Source organism: Siniperca chuatsi, linkage group LG10 (genome assembly GCF_020085105.1).
Source record: "Siniperca chuatsi isolate FFG_IHB_CAS linkage group LG10, ASM2008510v1, whole genome shotgun sequence".
In the NCBI taxonomy this organism is placed as follows: Eukaryota; Metazoa; Chordata; class Actinopteri; order Centrarchiformes; family Sinipercidae; genus Siniperca; species Siniperca chuatsi.
The window spans coordinates 730,395-751,174 of NC_058051.1; the positions used below are offsets into that span (position 1 = coordinate 730,395).

The 20,780-nt window shown below is 49.5% G+C and overlaps 2 protein-coding genes across 3 annotated transcripts; one reads left to right on the forward strand and one right to left on the reverse strand.

Moving 5' to 3' along the window:
- The first annotated feature begins 2,486 nt into the window (after positions 1-2,486).
- Positions 2,487-5,526, forward strand: LOC122883734 (60S ribosomal protein L22-like). Of its 2 annotated transcripts, none has more exons than XM_044212826.1 (4): positions 2,487-2,540; positions 3,058-3,165; positions 3,340-3,464; positions 5,332-5,526. In XM_044212826.1, the coding sequence occupies exons 1-4, from the start codon at positions 2,529-2,531 to the stop codon at positions 5,474-5,476; spliced, it is 390 nt and encodes a 129-aa protein (XP_044068761.1). In that variant the 5' UTR covers positions 2,487-2,528; the 3' UTR covers positions 5,477-5,526. The 2 variants fall into 2 exon arrangements, with proteins under 2 accessions (XP_044068761.1, XP_044068760.1); XM_044212825.1 differs by having other exon boundaries at positions 2,488-2,540; positions 3,055-3,165.
- A 3,491-nt stretch (positions 5,527-9,017) lies between these two features.
- Positions 9,018-20,229, reverse strand: rcc2 (regulator of chromosome condensation 2). Its single transcript, XM_044212827.1, has 13 exons — positions 20,019-20,229; positions 16,924-17,135; positions 16,716-16,809; positions 15,045-15,188; positions 14,778-14,909; positions 14,521-14,609; positions 12,962-13,076; positions 12,495-12,661; positions 12,197-12,377; positions 11,943-12,048; positions 11,489-11,561; positions 11,301-11,378; positions 9,018-10,076 (listed from the first exon to the last, which is right to left on the reverse strand). The coding sequence occupies exons 2-13, from the start codon at positions 17,119-17,121 to the stop codon at positions 9,972-9,974; spliced, it is 1,482 nt and encodes a 493-aa protein (XP_044068762.1). The 5' UTR covers positions 17,122-17,135; positions 20,019-20,229; the 3' UTR covers positions 9,018-9,971.
- Between the last annotated feature and the right edge of the window lie 551 nt (positions 20,230-20,780).

Below are 20,780 nucleotides of genomic sequence, written 5' to 3' on the forward strand. Positions count from 1 at the left end.
CACTGAAGAGAGATCAAACCTCTCCAGTATCAGCTTCTCTGCACTGGCTCCCTGTGAAATCCAGAACTGAATTTAAAATCCTTCTCCTCACCTACAAAGCTCTTAATGGTCAGGCACCATCGGATCTTAAAGATCTCATAATACCTTATTACCCGACTAGATCACTGCGCTCCCAGGATGCAGGGTTACTTGTGGATCCTAGAGTTTCCAAAAGTAGACCGGGAGCCAGAGCCTTCAGGTATCAAGCTCCTCTCCTGTGGAACCAGGTCCCAGTTTGGGTTCAGGAGGCAGACATCATCTCCACATTTAAGAGCAGGCTTCAGACTTTCCTCTGTGATGAAGCTTATAGTTAGAGCTGGCTCAGGTGAGTCCTGAACCATCCCTTAGTTCTGCTGCTATAGGCCTACACTGCCGGGAGACTTCCCATGATGCACCTCTTTTCTCTCTCTCCTCCATCTGTATGCATTTTTATCCCATTACTGCATGTTACTAACTCGACATCTTCTCTCTCCCGTAGTTCTGTGATTTCTCGTCTCTCTCCTCTCTCCTTCTGTCGCTTTCAGCAGGTATTTCTGCCCCGGAGCTGCAGAGTCTGGATCTGTGGTTGTGGGCCACCTGCTGCCCCCGTGTTCCTGCAGAGTCTGGATCTGTGGTTGTGGGCCACCTGCTGCCCCCGTGTTCCTGCAGAGTCTGGATCTGTGGTTGTGGCCACCTGCTGCCCCCGTGTTCCTGCAGTCTGGATCTGTGGTTGTGGGCCACCTGCTGCCCCGTGTTCCTGCAGAGTCTGGATCTGTGGTTGTGGGCCACCTGCTGCCCCCCCGTGTTCCTGCAGAGTCTGGATCTGTGGTTGTGGGCCACCTGCTGCCCCCGTGTTCCTGCAGAGTCTGGATCTGTGGTTGTGGGCCACCTGCTGCCCCCTGTGTTCCTGCAGAGTCTGGATCTGTGGTTGTGGGCCACCTGCTGCCCCCGTGTTCCTGCAGAGTCTGGATCTGTGGTTGTGGGCCACCTGCTGCCCCCGTGTTCCTGCAGAGTCTGGATCCCTGTGTTCCTGCAGAGTCTGGATCTGTGGTTGTGGGCCACCTGCTGCCCCTGTGTTCCTGCTCGACAACGGCTGCTACAGTTGTTGTCATTGGCTCTGTTACTAATACTGACATTATTCTTCCTATAGCTGTCATTCCTATTATTACTAATTTATTAACACTACAATTGTACTATTTTAAAATTCTAGGTGGAGTTTGCATTGTGCCCCCCAGTCTGGTTCTGTCTTCTCTTAAAGTTATATTGTTACCATGGAAACGCTGCAGACGACACAGATCTAACCCTGGCTTAAACCTTAAAGCAAGACTGTAAGTTTTAAATAACACAACCATCTTCTTACGAACGAAAAGTTTAACTCGTCAGCAATAAAACTCTTGCTCAGGTGTTTTACTGCTACAGACTAACTCCTGGTGACCAGCAGCTGGTGGTGGCTAATATTAGCAGCTGGTGGTGGCTAATATTAGCAGCTGGTGGTGGCCTAGCAGTGGTGGACCAGCAGCTGGTGGTGGCTAATATTAGCTCCTGTTAGCAAACTTTAGATGCTACTGAGTCACTTTGCTGATGTTATAACTCTCCTGTACTTGTGCTGCTGTTACACTGTTTTTAACATTTCCCATCATCCATGACTGCCACTTGTGGCCACAGTAACAGCAAATATGAATCTCATGGCGGAGCAGCATCCCCATGAAGAACTGTTATTATACTGTAGTGACATCAGATATAACAGGGGCCATTTTACTGCACAATGAGTACTTTTACTTTGATCCTTTCAATAGATTTAGTTGATTATACTTAAGCAGCTTCATTGGCCAGGTGTGTGTTCACATACAAGGAATCTGACTCCGCTTTCCTGCTGCTCTCAGTGTAAACAGGAATAAAGCTAAGGACCAAGGACAACAAGGTAAACAGACATTAAGCTACTGTGTGCAATATAGTAACAGTGAGATGTGTAAGACAGAATAAATGTGATCAGGTTGCTTCACACACAGGAGGTGGAGGAGGTGAGTTAACGTGGTGATGCTCTCAGAAGCATGAGGTGGTGTTCAGGACCAGGGGGTGTTGGATGCAGGACTTTTACTGGTAGTGGAGTATTTGCACAGTGTGGTGTTTGGTAAAGGACCCACCACTGCAGTACACGAGGCTGTCGGCCCCCCACCCCGAGCCGGGCAGCTGCTGTTCAGGCTCCCTGCAGTCAGGAGGAGGCTGAGGTCTCTGAGGACCCCGGAGAAAAAGAGCCCGAGCCCAGGTCCAGCGGAGACCACCTATTTCCTACAGTTGTTGCAATAATTGTCTCAGACTACTAGATTTTATTTTACTTTCTTTTGTTTTCCTGTTATTACGCGCTCTTTCGTATTTACTGACACTTTCAAATAAATCCCAGTTTATTAAATCAATCCCAGATGCGCGGATTCAATCAATAGCTCGGCGTTCGATTGGTACGTGTAACGCATGCGCACGGCCTGCTCTTCCTTTCTGCTAGCTTCTCCGCCATGGCGCCTATTGTAAGTACAATCGCGTGTTAATAAATCCACCAAAAAGGCAGATTTCCGTGTGTGAAAGCCAGAGAAAACGAGCGGGGTGAAATGGCAGTAGTGTTGTAACAGTCCTGGTCATGATGCAGAGTTCGGGGTCGGCTTCTAAGTGTTTTTATGAGCGCAAATGTAGCGGAGTTTTTCTGTGGCCTGTAGCCGTTTAGCTAACGTTAGCTAAGCAGGGACTTGTGCTCACCACGTTGTGAAGCCTGTCCGGTTTGTTAACGAGCTGCACCGGTGAGGTACCGATAGTTACCGAGGCGGGTAGCTAATGAGATGATAGGTAGCTCGCTATCCCGACACCTGAAGGCCTCAAAGCACGCAGCGTGTAAAGAAGCGATGGCTTTATTCGTGACTGCGTGTAGCCTCACGGCAGGCGTAACTCCGGTTGAAAACTCGTTGTTGTCGAGTAGAAAGCCGGACCCTGGCTGCTGTGTTGTGTGAGCGGTTCTGTCCAGTCACGTCAGCGCTTTGTGTTTGTCAGCAGAAGAAGCAGAACACCGGCAAAGGTGGTAAGAAGAAGAAGCAGGTCCTGAAGTTCACCCTGGACTGCACCCACCCTGTTGAGGACGGAATCATGGACGCTGCCAACTTTGTAAGTCCGCCTCTCATCAGGGGCTCTCAAGTCTCTCATTTCTTTACTTCGACCTGACGTTTCCCAGACAGACAGTAAGCCACTACAGCCAGCACGTGATGTTGATCCTGAGCATGATCAGATCAGGGTACAGATGGCTGTGTGTGTGTGTGTGTGTGTTGTTGTGGTTTCCAGGAGCAGTTTCTTCAGGAGCGCATCAAGGTGAACGGGAAGGCCGGCACCCTGGGTGGTGGCGTGGTCTCCATCGAGAGGAGCAAGAGCAAGATTACAGTGTCCTCCGAGGTGCCCCTCTCCAAGAGGTAAGAAACACTTCCTGAGTCCCACAGCAGGCTTGCACTGACGGATCGTACAGAGCCGTTTCCACCTGGTGCTAACCAGGATCTGGACCAGGAAACACACGTTAATGCAGCACAACGCATTCAGATGAGCCAGCGCTCTGTTGTGATCTGGTCTCCGTGTAAATGACGTCTGTAAAGTTTGGATGCGTTGAGAAAACAAACTCCCCCAACATGTTGAAAGGTCACCTGACTCCACCTCTTCCTGCTAGCTTAAGCTTCCTGGTTACACGCTAGCAGCTAGTCTTCCCTCGCTCTGTGACTGTTGACATGTTCGTCCTCCAGCTCCGCCTACTTATTGACAACAGGTGTAAATGTAAAGATGTCATGATCCAGATCACATGTTAACACCAGGTGGGAATCGACGGTTGCTAATGTCCCTGCTGATTTTACGATGACTGACTGACTGACTGATCGGACAGTGGCACAAAATGTGTTTCTGAATGTACAAAGACGCTGCGGTAATTCACAGGTAACTTCCTAAATGTGTTTTACACTCGCACAGCAGGCTGAGCGCCCTGCGGTGCGTTTCCTTCCTCCTGTTTTTATACACAAAATAAACCTGAGTGGAAAACAAGGACAAATCTCACACTGCAAAAAAAGTATGACGCTTGAAGAGCAAAAGTTGTGTGTGAGTGAGTAACTGCTGACGTCACGAAGCCTGAAGAGCTGAGAGCATCAGATGTGTGTGTGGAGCGATGAGGAGGCTGGAGCCTTCCTCACACGAACACATGAAGCCAACAGAAACGTCATGTTTCCCATCGTCTGAGCTTTTAATGACGTCGTCTCGCTGCGTCCTCTTCTTCTGCGATGCTTTAACGGCAGCGGCTGGAGGACCGGCTCCACCAGCTGTTCACCTCGACGAACCAACTCCTAATATTCGCCCAACAGGAGTCGATGGAAACACGTTAATTCGCATTTTCTTTTGCTGTTATCAGGATTCGTCTGCCTGTGGATGGAAACCTGGCTGTAATCTCAGCCGTCGCTCTACGAACTGCTGCCACGGCACGTTTCGGGACGATGACGGCTACTGAGGCTAAAAATAAAGCGTTAATAATACAACATAGATGTGAACAACTGCTTTCTCGTGTAAACACACCTCTCTCTCTCGTTACTGACAGAAGCTTCACTCTGTGCTGAGAGAGAAGTTAATGATTGATTGATTGATTGATAGATAAACAGCTGCTGATGTGTTGTTACCGTCAGGCGAGCTGCTTGCTGCTGCTGTCGGGGAGCTAGCACTTTCTACTAACTCTGCTTTCTCTCTGCCACGTACAGTAATCCACTGTCCTGTGTGGTGCATGTATTGTATTTATTGTTGTATACAAATAAAGTTTACTTCCTGTGTGTAGGGAGACTCTTGGTTGGTCAGGGGGACGCTGGTGGTGGATCAGTCAGAAACTGGTTCCAGTTGGTTCAGTGACTCCGATGTTCTGTTTCACGTCTCAGTAAACTGGATCTCTTCGGGCCGTCGGTCACGCTGAACATTTGAAGACGTCCCTTTGGGTTCTGGGACAGAGTGATGGACGTTTCTCAGACTAACTGATTAACAGATTGATCGATAGTGGAGTAAACCGAGCGGGACAGCAAGACGTTCATCTGCAGCGTCGGACTCCGGCCGTGATGTTATCCAGTGTGATGGATCCATGACAGGTTTCAGGTTCATGGGTCTGCGCTATTTTTAATGTTAGTAAACAGCTAAACCCACAGAGCAGTCTGTGATTGATTTTAAGAGATATTGAGGATATCCTAACCCCCCCTCGTCATACCTGATCTGTGTGAGATTCATGTGAAAGTGAGTCTGACGCACCGGTTGTCTCCTGTTTTGCAGATACCTGAAGTATCTGACCAAGAAGTACCTGAAGAAGAACAATCTTCGTGACTGGCTGCGCGTCGTGGCGAACACCAAGGAGAGCTACGAGCTCCGCTACTTCCAGATCAACCAGGACGAAGAGGAGGAGGAAGATGAGGATTAAATGGACAACTCATCAGATTTTGTACATTTAAATAAATGTTGTTTACAGTACAGAAGCTTGTCCCGCGTGTTTTCTGTGAGATTTCCTGTCAGTGTCGCGCAGGTCAGCTGTCTGCCCGGAGGACAAACTTTATGTGGGTTTAACATTTTGGTGTCTAAAGGTTCAACTGTAAACATCTCGCACAGAGACTGAACGCTGAGCTCAGAGCTGAGACGGCGAGCACAGCTTACATCTGTTCAGTGAAGAGCTGAATGCTGAACTTAATGAGGGAGAAATAACAGACAGACACAAACCCACTAAAGGAATTACTGCTTTCAGATAAAAATGTGTTTTGAGACGAGACTTAAACGAAGACTCTGACTCAGACAGCCTGATGTCTTCGGGCAGGTTGTTCCAGAGCCTCGGGGCCCTGATGGTCAAAGCTCTGTCCCCCTTAGTTTCCATCCTGGACTCAGGAACAGACAGGAGACCCCTGCCCGAAGACCTCAGACTACGTGAAGGTTCATAAGGGATTACAAGGTCTAAAATATAATCTGGAGCCATGAAGAGCCTTAAAAGTAATCAACAAGATCTTAAAATCAATCCTGAAACCAACAGGGAGCCGATGTAAAGAGGCTGAACCAGGTGTGACGTGGTCGCACCTCTCGGTCCTGGTTTACAGCCGAGCAGCTGAGTCCTGTACAGTCTGCAGTCTGTCAGAGTTTTTAGATTAAGACGAGTGAACAGGCTGTTCCAGTGATCGAGGCGTGAGGAGATAAAAGCATGAACAACAGTTTCTGCATCACTAAGATTTAAAATGGATCTGATTTTTGTTTCTGAGGTGATAGAAACCTGATTGGACGAGCTCAGTGATAAGTTGCTCAAAACATAAACTGCTGTCAAACAGGACACCGAGGTTTCCTGCAACAGGCTTGATGTGTTGTGACAGGTTACCAGTAGATGGCAGTATTTGTTTAGTGATGTGTTGGGGCCCAATAACAAGGATTTCAGTTTTATTTGAGATGAGCTGAAGAAGATTTATCGACATCCAGTGTTTTATGTCAGACAGGCAGTCCTGCAGAGAACTCGACAGGGAGGTACAACTGTGTGTCATCTGCATAACAATGAAAAGAAATCCCATGTCTGCGGATTACATCACCCAAAGGAAGCATGTATAAGGAGAACAGTATTGGTCCCAGAATTGAACCTTGAGGCACACCGTACTTGATATGGGAAAAGGATGACATGAAGTTATTAATGCTGACACAGAATTTCCTACTGGACAGATAAGATGAGAACCAGTCTAGTGCAGAGCCAGATGTGCCTCAGTCTGTCTAAAAGAACGCCATGATCAGTTGTATCAAAGGCAGCACAGTGGGCTGCAAACTGGTTCACAGGCGTTCAGGCATCACAGCAGCTTGAACATTACAGGCTGCCAAAATAGCTTCATTACATAACACATAAGGGAAGCCATGAGTGAATGTATAGTACTGTGGGGGAAAGACAACATCACGTTTTGGCAGCGGCCCCCCTTTCCTCTGTATGCGTAGGCATGTAAAACCGTCTCCTTTAAAGGACGAGGCTGGCGTTATTCGAGATTTTATGTGTTAGTTCATCTTTCTGACTTTCCACTCGTGTCTGTGGCATGTCGGCTCCGAATATATAGTTTCATTTAGTTTTGACCTTATTCTGATCTCCGGCTCTCCGTCCCCTTAAAAGGTCAGCACTGTGAAGATGGCTTACTGTTGCTGAACATTGTGAATCTGCGGGTCAAAGTTCACCAAAGCGTGGACTTACTCTGCCCGTGAGTGAATCCACTAACTGCTGCGATTCTGTTGGAGTGGAAAGCTGGTGTGACGAGGCCGTAATATAGGAAGCCAGCAGCAACATGTTTACTTTATCAACACGTAACTGAAACCACCATCTCTCCCTCACCTTCACCAAAGTGCTTTTATTGCCTAAACCTGACCACATGCAGGACTCTGGAGTCCAAGTCCTGCACTCTGTACGCCTGCCACCCCCCCGCCTCCCTTACGTAGGCTACCTTTGCATTCACTGGAAAAACCGTTGCCTGTGACCATAATCTACGTTCATACTCAAGTCCTCGTTAGTACTTGTGTCCAAAATAGTCATATAAAGCTGCCCGGCCGGGACATTTCTATAGGCTTTCATCGTTTTCTGTATTACAGGCTGGTGCTGGTGGCGGTGTAGATATTTTCTTGGCATACATTAAGACCCAAGGGCGTAGGTTTGGTCTCAGCATTGGTAGAGACACAACAACCCCCCCCACACACTAACTGGACGTAGCTCTTAGGCCCATCATATGCCCGTCAGAGGTCTCTTTCCTCCTCGCAGACCTCGGCCTGAATGAGTGCAGTAGAAGGGACTCGGCTTTTAAATGAAGTTTTAGGTAAGTTCGTATTTCTCAGGTCACATCGTCACTGAGTAGTTCTGCGAAGTCACGTCACAATGCCACACCCTGGCTTTGGCAGGTGTGCTAATGTGACATGACCTTTATTCCTTTGGTCAAACTAAGGAGCGCCTTCAGCTGAAGACTCATCCCCCCACAATGCACCACAGGAAGTCATTCCTGCCTGTGGCCATCAGACTCTTTAACTCCTCCCTCTAAGTGTCAGTCTGTGTGACCCGAAGTCACTAAACTGGACACTGATCATTAACATCTCTGCAATACTTGAGATAACTGTGCAATATACTGTTTAATACTCCGGTGCAATATACTCTTTTCAGTTTAATTTATTGATATTTATTCATACATCTATCACTGCTGTGCAACATCCTCCGTCTCATAATAATCTTAATAAGCTGCACTTCACAGGACTCATTATTGTATTATTACTCCGTACATACTCATCAACCTCTAAATCCACTTTGTACTTTACACTTATTTTAATTTTATACTTATACCCACCTTGTTCTTAATCTGTCTTGCCTGTATTATAGTGTATGATATTTGATTTGCTCAGTGTTTCTCTTCCTGTGTGACTGACGTGACAGCAAGCAGCTGTAACAAAGAGTTTCCTCTCGGGGATCAATAAAGGATTTCTGATTCTGCTGTTTGTTTTCTTTGATGGCACTGTTCCTCCGAGCGGTCGAGTAGCTTCTTGTTGACTGAACACTGCAGGTACTTGAACGAGACATGAGCTCCGATTATGTTTTCGTGTAATGTGAATCCCGTTCAGAGAGCAGTGCGTTCTCCTGCTAATCTGGTTTTGTAAACGGCCCTCTGCAGAGAACCAGCTATTCACAGCTCATTAAAGTAAGTAAAGCAATCATAATTATGTTATTACCCGTGGACCTCTGAGACTGATAATTAAACGAGGCATTAATCGTCTGGACTGGCAGCCGGACGCTGCGTTAAGAGGATGTCGCGGTAAAAGTCCAACCCAGAGCCGCAGCCGTGCCCCCCGACGCAGGACTCCCTGCACCAGACAGGACACACACTCAAGTTCAAATAAAAATCAATGTGTGCGGTCTGAAGAAGGAGTTTTATAGATTAAGGTCAATGATGTAGCACAAGTGGAGAAGCAAAGAAAACAATTCATCAATTCACATGAATCTTTATTTAACCATTTCAATGAAAAAAAACAATGTAACCCAGAGAAATTTCACCATAAAAAAGAACGCAGTACAAGTAGGAGGAAAGCACCTCTGCTGTTTAAAAACGCCACGCCTTCTTTCCCAGCACTCTGCTTCGCTGGTTCCTGAAGTTCTGACCTGCCCGTGAAACCGCTTTGAGCGTCGGAATAGTTAATATTACTCAAATTAGCAAAGAGCTAGCAGACAGTGTGGTCTCGGAAGGACTGAGGTGTGCATCCTCGATGCAAACACTGAAGACGACAACAAAGGGAATGTAACGTCGAGCGGAGTGCACGAACTCAGAATATCACGTTCCGAATCCTGATTGTAATCTGTGGCAGCTGCGCACACCTGCTCACATACACTAAACCAGAGCGATCGGCTGATCCTCTGAACAACACAAACAAGACTTCCATATCCTGAACACGCGTAGAAAAAGGCACAGGTATGGAGAGTATTGGTCTTTGAAAAGCCCTCAGTAGGAAAAGACTGAGGGTCCTGCTGTAGCACCCGTAAATGTGACAAACAACGTTATTTCAAATACTGCAACAAAGAAAACGACGACAGAGCTAAAGACATGAATGTTTGGCTGTATTACAAAATAGAAAATGTGTTTTTTTTAGGGAAGTGCTTGGAGCAAACTGTTGCAGGTTCACTCGAGGTGGGAAGTGAAGATGTGTTGACCATTCGCTGCGAGATCTGTCCGTCTCCTGTCCCATTTACTCTGATTTCAGTGTCCAAATTTGTGTGGAGCCGGTTTGCTGGTAGTTGAGATGTGTGGATATCCAGCGCCTCCCCCCGAACTCAACCATACCCCCCTGTGAGCGGCGGTGACCGGACAGGCCAGGTGTTCTCCCGCTGAGCGTCGCTGGTCTCTGCTGCGGCGAGAACGGTTGAGCCGTCGCTGCCGGAGGACCAATCAGAGCGTTCGGGGGTTGTACTCGGGCAGCTTTTTCTGTTTCTCCTGTTCCTGCTCAGTGTCCTGTCTGGCAATCACCAGAGAGTGAGAGTAGCCCATCACCACCTGCAGAAACAACAACACACTCAGTGAGACGTACTGCTCCTCCTGAAGAGATGACTAACTCAAAGCATCTCAACGTCAGACCGCAGGAACATTCAGAGCCGGCTCGCGGCTGCAGGCCTGTACGAACCTAACCGCCGATCCCCTGGCGGTTCCTCTAGCGCCACCACGAGGTTAGCATCTGTGGTTTTGAGTGAAACATCTCGACAACCATCAGACGGACTGTGATGAGACGTGCGTCGTTCATGCTCCCCTCAGGATGAACTGTAATAACTCTGCTGATCCTCTGACTTTCCCTCTAGCGCCACCATCAGGTCGACATGTTAACGCGTCCGACGCTTTGGTTTCTGACCAAACACCTGCAGAGCTGATGACGCTCCCATTAGCCTCAGCTGCACTCTGTGTTCACTGCTAACCAGCTAATGTTAGCATCAACAAAGATGGTCACTCCAGAGGTGTATATCACCCACAATGCATTGGGGAAAACACATCCATGGTCAGGTGGCAGTAACAAAACTCCTGCTGCCTGATTAGTTTCTTCAGATAATCTCAGACAGCTTGATGTTTCACTGAAAAACATCTGCAGTTAATATTTACTTGGACTGTTGTTCAGCTTGTGTGATTTCTTTATTCCATCATCATCTGTAAACGCATGGAAACACTGCTGCTTTGCCAGACATCAGTTATAATAATCACGATACACGTCACAAGCAGACGTTTCTGCATCAGAAACTGACGCAGCTGATTCCAAAGTGCCGACGTTGCAGCTATCTGCTGAGTCTGCAGGTGTTTGATGGTTTGTAACAACAGTAAAGCGCTGAGCTACAACTGGCGTTCGATCCACGATAGTTTGGTCTGAAGTGTACAAAGGAGGTGCGTCCCATTTAAACCCCCGCCCCTCCCCCGCCCGCTCTCCGAGTGGCCTCCGTGCGACGTCTGCTGGTACGTGACACCAGGGGCTGAGGGGAAACACTAATGAAACGCAGCCATACCTGCTAAAAATCAGCATGTTAGCATGCTATCATTAGCATTTAGCTCAAAGCACTGCTGTGGCTAAGAGCATAGCTGCAGACCGTCTGTGCCTGGATTTATCCGCTCAGGTCACTTCCAGCCGCTAGCGAGAGAAAACTGCACTTTCCAATGTAGACGGCTCAGCCTGGACTCTAACTCTAACAGTTTCCCCCTGTTAGGAGCTGATCAGAACGTTTGATCGATGTGTGCATTTACCTGCTCGATGTAGATGCCATCCAAGGTCTTGACCTCCTGGGCGGTGGTGGAGGATTTGGGTTTGTTGTCTCCATATCCCTGAAGGACAAATAACACAAGAGCCAATCAGTGCTGCGCTCCCGGCTCCATCACGACAGCCAATACCGAATCAATAAGGACCCCGTCGTGGCCGACGGCTCAGGTCTTACCAGCTCTCCAAACGTGGGCGAGGGGCCCCAGCTGATCGTACTCTCGTCTGCAGCAATGATGACGCTGCTCTTCCTGTTAAACACAAGCGCACTCTGTCAGCGAGCGCACGCGAATGTAGAGTCGTCACTAACCGTACTGATGAGGGCACAATCACGCCAGTGTCTCACAGGACCGAGAGCAGACACTTCCCTGTCGGTGAATCCCAGTGTGTGTGTGTGTGTGTGTGTGTGTGTGTGTGTGTGTGTGTTTACAGGATCGTCCAACAGAGTCTGGAAACCCCCTGAATGATCGACTTTGTTTGCAGCACACAGAGGGCTTCAGACACGCCAACGATCAGAGCTCTGACCCCCGGTGAACTGTCCCTCGAGGACAAGACATTAAAATGTCCTCCACACAAACGAAAAACCACATCACAGAGAGAGAGAGGAACAAACACGTGACGCCGGCACTCACCCACAGGACAGACTGCGGATCTTCCAGCCACACAGATCCTGCACAGCTTTGGGGTACATGGTGGACTCTCTGGAAGTGTTTGTCACCCCCCAGAAAAACAGCCCCCCTGCAAATACAACACCGATCAGACACCTACAACAACAGCGTCATTTATTATATACAGTACTGAGACAATTTATAGCCCTCGCCTGAAGATCAACACTTATCAGACGACAGCGGGCGAGACTGCGTCCACACGTCGTCTCTGTCCTCACCCATCTCGCTGACAGCGAAGGAGCACTGGTAGCCTGTACAGATCTGACTGGCACCGCGTCCAGGGAAGTCAAACAGTTTGACCAGTCGGGGAACCATCTCGTCCTTCTGCTCCGTGTGACCCAGACGCCCGTAACCACCAAAACCCCAGCTGAACACTCGCTTCTGAGAGTCCAGCACCAGCTGCAAACACACACACACACACACACGCAGGTTTATGCTCAGTGTAAAGGATAACAGCATTAGTTGGTAAACTTTGTTGTTAGAACCATCGCTGGACAGACTACTGTAGGCTCTCACCGTGTGGTTAGCCCCGCAGGCCACGTCTCGGACCACCACGTTGGGCACGGGCATGACCTGCCCATCCTTGGACTTCTCGATGAAGATGGCGACGCGGCGAGGGATGAGCTCACAGTCAAACTCGATGCGCTGGGCGCGAGCGATGAACTTCCCGTCGCTGTTGTGACCTGCAGTGAGACGTCAAACGGGGTCAACGTCCCGAATATTTACAAGACATAAGAATCTGATATATCGGCCGATCCTTGCATTTTAACGTCAACACTTCACATAAACAAAACGGCGCCCTCTGGTGGACAAACCGTTTCTAAATGACCCCCCACATCTCTTATCAGCTGACACAGACAGGCGCTGATACCAGTATCTATCTCCATCAGCTATAAGCAGCGCTGCTGACATCACTAAGTAACTGACACACACGTTAAAGCGACACATGAAACCGGAGATGTGTTGGCGTGCTGCGAGCGTACCCAGCTGTCCGTACTCCGGGCAGCCGAAGGAGTACAGGTTTCCTTTGCAGTCCACCACCATGCTGAATTCTGCCCCACAAGCCACCTTCACCAGGGGCTGGCCATGGTAGGAGATCTGGAGGGAGCGAGAGAGAGAGAGGGAAGACTAACATGGACACTTCTGTTGAGCTTCTGGGTCTCTGCAGGTTACCGCTAATCACACGACTGTTTAACACGAGCTCTACCGCAGCATCAGGAAGGGGCGCTGATGCAGCGCTAACTTGATAATGCCTCCACTGGAGGACTGATTATTATTACCGAGAGCTGCGACCACGTCACACCTGGTTCAGCCTCTTTACATCGGCTCCCTGTTGGTTTCAGGACTGATTTTAAGATCTTATTGATTACTTTTAAGGCTCTTCATGGCTCCAGACTGTATTTTAGACCTTGTAGTCCCTTATGAACCTTCACATAGTCTGAGATCTTCGGGCAGGGGTCTCCTGTCTGTTCCTGAGTCCAGGATGGAAACTAAGGGGGACAGAGCTTTTGCCATCAGGGCCCCGAGGCTCTGGAACAACCTGCCCGAAGACATCAGGCTGTCTGAGTCAGAGTCTTCGTTTAAGTCTCGTCTCAAAACACATTTTTATCTGAAAGCAGATCCTGATTTTACCTGAACTGTTTATTTTATTGTTTATGTATTTTATTTCTTTATATTTCGTCATTCACTGTGGTGTTTGATTTCCCTTGTTTGATAAGTTGTTTTGTTTTGATAAGTGCTCTATAAATAAAGTTTTATTAATTCTACTTCTTCTTCTCTGGCTCAGTCTGACCATTATTTCTCAAATTCAGCAGCTCAACCTCGGATGCGTTCTGTATTCGCCTGCGGCCGGGCGCACCAACCGGGCTTACGTCTGGTCTTAGTCGTAACTTGGCGTTCTAGAGGCCCTTTCAGACAACGCGACGACGGCACCGCTGCGCTCCGAAACCCATTATTTCCAAAGGCGTGCACTGCGAAGGCTTTTCGTTGCGTCAAGCTCGACGCCGCACAGCGCGCCGCTTGCAGAGTGCGCTAAACCCAAATCGCATCGTGTGTTAAAGGGCCTTAAGTTCGACAGAACAGTTACGCTGGTTGCACCATCGAGGCTTGAGCCTTCTTCTCTCTAAGACGGGGCGTAACTCTTACACCTGGTTTGGAGCAGGCGGAAAGTCAAAATCTAGGCCTACCCACGACGCACGCATCCTCCGGGAGAGCGCTATGCCAGGACTTCGAGGCTGGCAGAATGAACGGGCCGCTCCTCGGCGACAGAGGCTACCAGACCGGCGGTATAACACCAACCACGCCGCCACCAAGTCACGTGATGCTTAAGTTTGGGCGGTGCAACCGACGTAAAGTCCGTTCTAAAGACTGGTCTTAACAAAGACCGGCTCAGCAGTAGTTCGCACCAGGCTTAGTAAAGACCAGTTGGTGCCACCCGTCCCTGAAGAGGCATATTTCATTCTTTCCTGTGATGTGATTTGGACACCTGGGTCAGTGCGGGTCATGTGTTACAGTGTGTATCAGCGTCACAGCGATGGCCTACCGGTGCTGGGCTGAGGACCGCATCAGTCTGGTTGCCTTGGCCGAGCTGGCCCAGCTTGTTCTCACCAAAAGAGTATGCAGTGCCGTCCTCTGAGGGGAGAGAGAAGCAGCACAGAACAACACAATCACACATTTTGAGTTATTACGACCCCAGAGCGCGCTGGGTTCCCTTCAGCCAATGACCTCAACAGATGCTTTCACCCGTTAATCAGCTGCTGGAAACACAGACGCCCCCGATGACATCATGGCTCAGCCTACCTGTGAGTGCCAGGGTGTGATTGCGTCCACAGGCCGCAGCAACAATCACGTGATCTGCCAGGGCCTCGATGAGCTTGGGGGCCTCCAGACGCTTGGTGTCCCCGTGACCCAGCTGCCCTTTGTCGTTACGACCTGAGGAAGCCAGAAACCAAGAGCTCAGCGACCGAGAACTCCCTGCAGCCCGGACTCAAACACTGCGGCACGAACCCACTTACTCACAGTCCAGGTGGAACTGTAATTTGCACCTGAACGCAGCACGTTACTTACCCCAGCTCCACAGCTTGCCCTCGGTGGTCATGAGGAGACTGTGTGCAGCGCAGGGACCAGACACCACGCAGCTGACCTGGACGTCGTTCAGACACCCGTAGCGGTGAGGACCCCACAGATTCTGGCCCAGGTTGCGGAAAGCAGCTGAAAACACACAACAAAACCTGATATCATCCATTTTATACACACACTGACTCAGTCCCACACACACACCGTCCTGCTGCCCCAAACACTCACTACAGCACCACATGTGGATTCATCCGCCGCTGGAAATAGTCCCCAACAGACGCTCTGTTTCCTCCTGTTGGTCTGATAAAAACTAGTACTATATATCTGTGTTTTTAAAGATTTACGTCTTCAGCAGGAACCAATGAGCTCGCAGCTGAGAGCCGCAGACAGGAAGTGAGACGGTACCGAGAGACGGGCCGACGTGTTGCTGGTTTGAGTCCGAACATGGGACACCATCTTTATCCTTTAAATTAAAAAAGGGGCTTTAAGGAACCCGCCCTCTTCACTTCAACAGCACGGACGGCGATGAGTGCGTCCTTGTTAAATCGGTTACTTGAACTAAGTTCCTCACAGATAAAAAGGAAGTTTCGCGAGATATTCAGTCTCCGATCACTTTAAATGGAGGAAGCTCAGTTCAGAGACAAGCTGCTGCTTCAAATGCCCAAATAAGCCTTTATATATGTAAGTGTTCTGCAGGAGACCGAAGGTGTTTTTGGAGCAGCATCTCGCACATCGTCTTTGTCTACGCAGCTGCTCCTGCTGACACCCCCACCCCACCCCCACCCCGTCTCAACAAAGCAGATTTATCAGTGTGTACCCGAGTAGTGAGGCGAGGCTGGAGCAAGGCAGTGCACAGCCTGCCCCAGGCCTCACGGGGGGGGGGCAGGACATGCATACATATGAATAGACATTACTGTCACAACCAATTAAAGGAATCTCACTGGCTTTAACACGTATGTGGCTGTGCGTCCCAAACAAAGAGACACGTACGCCAAACGTACGCTCACACCGGGAAACCTGATCGATCCCCTATTGATCCTGTCTGGCCGAACAGCTCATCTGTACACCACAGTGAGGGGGCAGATGGGAAGATCAGTCTCATGTCTGCGTGTCCACTACGGAGCTGGAGTCCGGACGTGGTTAGCCTAGCTTAGCACAAAGACTGGAAGCAGGGGGGAACAGCTAGCCTAGCAGAGCTCTGAAGCTCTCCGACGAACGTGCTGTATCTCGCTGTTTAATCCGTACACCGACGGAAACGTAAAGACGACAACTTGTGGTTTTAGTTTCGTGCCGGAACCATTTCTTGACAAGCGGCGGTTTGGCACCTCTGTGCAGCGTCTCGAGCTCCAGCACGGGTCTCCGTACAGGGACGACGGTGCCAAACCTGACAGCAAGGCTCCAGGAAGCTGCACCGATGGTCGCCAAGAAGTAGTTCCAGCCCCCAACGGTCCTCAAAGCACAGCAGTCGACCCTGCTCAGAGGCGACCGCTGCACTTAACTTCAGTAAAGCCGGCCGACTCTTCTCTTGCATTTAGAAGCGATAATGGCAATAAGTCTGACTTTTAGATGACAGACATTAACCTTTGTTATTGCGAGAGTCATCAGCCACACTCCAGCTATTAATAATAATAATAATAATAATAATAATATTAAATATTCTACCTTGTTGTTTGGGCACCTCCTTTCGTCCAATCAAATCCCAGTTGGTTGCTCCAAAGATGAGCAGCTGACCTTTAACCTTTGGGCACTCAAGTTTCTGTAGAAAGGACACAATGAGGTCAGTGCCTAAATTCAAAAACTTATTATTTCATCATCACCACCATCAGCGTCTGTGATTTTAAGCTACTGAAGCATTTGAAATCAAACCCACTATCTTCTCTTTGACGTCGTCGGCCACCGTGACCGGCTGGAGACCGGACTTCACGGGCTTCCCAGGTTTCTTGTTATTCTCCTGCTCGAAGTCAAACTCATCGTCGCTGCTGAAGTCCCTCTCTTTCCTTTTGCCGCTGGCCCTCTTCTTCTTCACCCCACCGTTCCCCGAAACATCGGTCACCTTCTTACGTGGCATTTTCCAATCAGAGGCTGTGCGAGAGGGAAAGATATACAGAGTGCAACAAGTACGCGGCATCAGCACACTCAAATCTTCAAAGGAACAACAACAACAACAATTTATTTATTTATTTTATTTATATATTTATATATCTAAAAAAATATTCATATTCTGCAAAGTATGAATTACAGAATAGCACAACACAGATGATGCAGCACCATTTAAACACTTCAGGTTGTGGAAGAAGAATTATTAGCCAAAGCAAAAACTTCCACACTTCTGCTTTCAGTTAAATTAACTTCACAAAACAAGTGAATAACGGAGCCTGTAAACACACTTTACACCGGCGGAGAGACGTCACCGAACGCGTCTTTACACCGGCGGAGAGACGTCACCGAACGCGTCTTTACACCGGCGGAGAGACGTCACCGAACGCATCTTTACACCGGCGGAGAGACGTCACCGAACGCGTCTTTACACCGGCGGAGAGACGTCACCGAACGCGTCTTTACACCGGCGGAGAGACGTCACCGAACGCGTCTTTACACCGGCGGAGAGACGTCACCGAACGCGTCTTTACACCGGCGGAGAGACGTCACCGAACGCGTCTTTACACCGGCGGAGAGACGTCACCGAACGCGTCTTTACACCGGCGGAGAGACGTCACCGAACGCGTCTTTACACCGGCGAGAGACGCGTCAACGAGCAGCGTCTTTACCGGCGCCACCGAACTCGTCTTTACACCGGCGGAGAGACGTCACCGAACGCATCTTTAAAACCGCCACCGAACGCATCTTTAAAACGGCGGAGAGACGTCACCTTAACGGCGCATCTTTAAAACCGTCACCGAACTCGTCTTTACACCGGCGGAGAGACGTCACCGAACGCATCTTTAAAACCGTCACCGAACGCATCTTTAAAACCGTCACCGAACGCATCTTTAAAACCGTCACCGAACTCGTCTTTACACCGGCGGAGAGACGTCACCGAACGCGTCTTTAAAACCGTCACCGAACGCGTCTTTAAAACCGTCACCGAACGCGTCTTTAAAACCGTCCCCGAACGCGTCTTTAAAACCGTCACCGAACGCGTCTTTAAAACCGTCACCGAACGCGTCTTTACACCGTCACCGAACGCGTCTTTACACCGTCACCGAACGCGTCTTTACACCGTCACCGAACGCGTCTTTAAAACCGTCACCGAACGCGTCTTTAAAACCGTCACCGAACGCGTCTTTACACCGTCACCGAACGCGTCTTTACACCGTCACCGAACGCGTCTTTACACCGTCACGAACGCGTCTTTAAAACCGTCACGAACGCGTCTTTAAAACCGTCACGAACGCGTTTTTTAAAACCGTCACGAACGCGTCTTTACACCGTCACCGAACGCGTCTTTAAAACCGTCACCGACGCGCGTTTTAAAACCGTCACCGAACGCGTCTTTAAAACCGTCACCGAGCGCGCGTCTTTTACACGTCACCGAACGCGTCTTTACACCATCACGAACGCGTCTTTACACCATCACCGAACGCGTCTTTAAACCATCACGAACGCGTCTTTAAAACCGTCACCGAACGCGTCTTTACACCGTCACCGAACGCGTCTTTAAAACCGTCACCAACGCGCGTCTTTACACCATCACCGAACGCGTCTTTACACCATCACGAACGCGTCTTTACACCATCACCGAACGCGTCTTTAAAACCGTCACCGAACGCGTCTTTACACCGTCACCGAACGCGTCTTTAAAACCGTCACCGAACGCGTCTTTACACCATCACCGAACGCGTCTTTACACCATCACCGAACGCGTCTTTACACCATCACCGAACGCGTCTTTAAAACCGTCACCGAACGCGTCTTTACACCATCACCGGACGCGTCTTTAAAACCGTCACCGAACGCGTCTTTAAAACCGTCACCGAACGCGTCTTTAAAACCGTCACCGAACGCGTCTTTACACCATCACGGCGGCGACACATCACCAACGCGCGTCTTTAACACCATCACCGAACGCGTCTTTACACCGGGCGGAGAGGCGTCACCGACGCAGCGTCTTTAACACCGTCACGAACGCGTCTTTAAAACCGTCACCAAACGCATCTTTAAAAGTGACGTCACCGAACGCATCTTTAACCGACAGAGTGACGTCACCGAACGCATCTTTAACCGACAGAGTGACGTCACCGAACGCGTCTTTACACCGGCGGAGAGACGTCACCGAACGCATCTTTAACCGACAGAGTGACGTCACCGAACGCGTCTTTACACCGGCGGAGTGACGTCACCGAACGCATCTTTACACCGGCGGAGTGACGCCACCGAACGCGTCTACACCGGATAACGGTAAAGTTTACTATTCGTGATTTAAGTAGCCCGGGTTGCAGCTACTGTCCAGTAGCAGGCATTAAAATGGAAAATGTGGCCAATGGTGTTAAATGACGTTGCTCACTGGCTTTCTGATCAATAAGCAGCGGAAAGTGTCGCCGGACACCGGACACCGACAGCGGACTGAAACATGTACCGGCGTCCGCCTGGCAGCTAGCCGCTAGCTTCATTACGCTAAGCGGCTAACTGCTGTCCTTTGTTCACACAACGTTAATGGCTGGGTAGCATGCTAGCTGACATGCTAACGCACCGTACGTGAAGTTATATAGTTAGCCGCCACACAAACGAGCCAGGCAAAGTTTGTATGTGACACAAAGACAGCAAACTGTCTTAAACCCGGACTGAAATAAGTGTTAGGTGTTTAAAGAGCGGAGTGATGGGGCTCATTAAGCTAACGTTGCCTCGCCACTGTAAGCTAACAGGCACTAAATAAAGACACGGACACTGACGTTACACGAAGCGATGCTGCTACTAAAACTTTCCCAAACCTCGTCCCTGACTGGACGCGTTTTGAGTTCAGCGTACCTTCGACCTCCGCGGCGTCCAGGAGCTGTCGTTAGCGATTCGCTGAAGCGAGGACTAAACAGATGTACCGGTGATTTCCTGACTGCAGCTCTCTGTCCGTCTCCGGTTTGATTGATTTGAACAAAAGAAGCTGCAGTCTGCTTTCACACCACGTGGTTCACATTAAGCGATCGTACAGGAAACCGAGCACTCACCGCCGCACGCGGCTGGACGCGCCGACGCGCCGGGACCGGACCGGACCGGACCGGACCGCGAACGCGCGGCTCGTTAAATTTAGACTTTACCGAACGGACTCTGGCGCTGGAAACAAAACCGAACTTTTGGCTTGCAAAAAGTTGTTGCGGCACAGAAGAAAAGTTCCGCTGAGAAGAAAGAGGAAGATCACCGGAGCCCGGAACAAAGAGTGCCAACAAACAGCACGTTACGGTCCATTAAAACCTTTGATTGGAAGGATTTTTTTCATTGATTCGTCCTGATTAATCAATATGCAGATTATATGGAAATCACGCCTCTCCTCCTGCCCTCAGTACATACAGTGACAGAGGACCATAACAAACACAGAGCCGCGTTCATTGCTTCAGCTCTGCAGGTACCAGGTGTTTTACCTTAAAAACACGTGACACACCTGTAAACACAGGTCCTGGTCCACAGACTGAACCAGGACCTGTTTGGCTCGTGATCCTTCACAGACAAACACGGTCTGCTTGGCTCCACCTGCCACCTTACCTGGTTACTACCTGTTTATCCCTGTACTCATCTCAG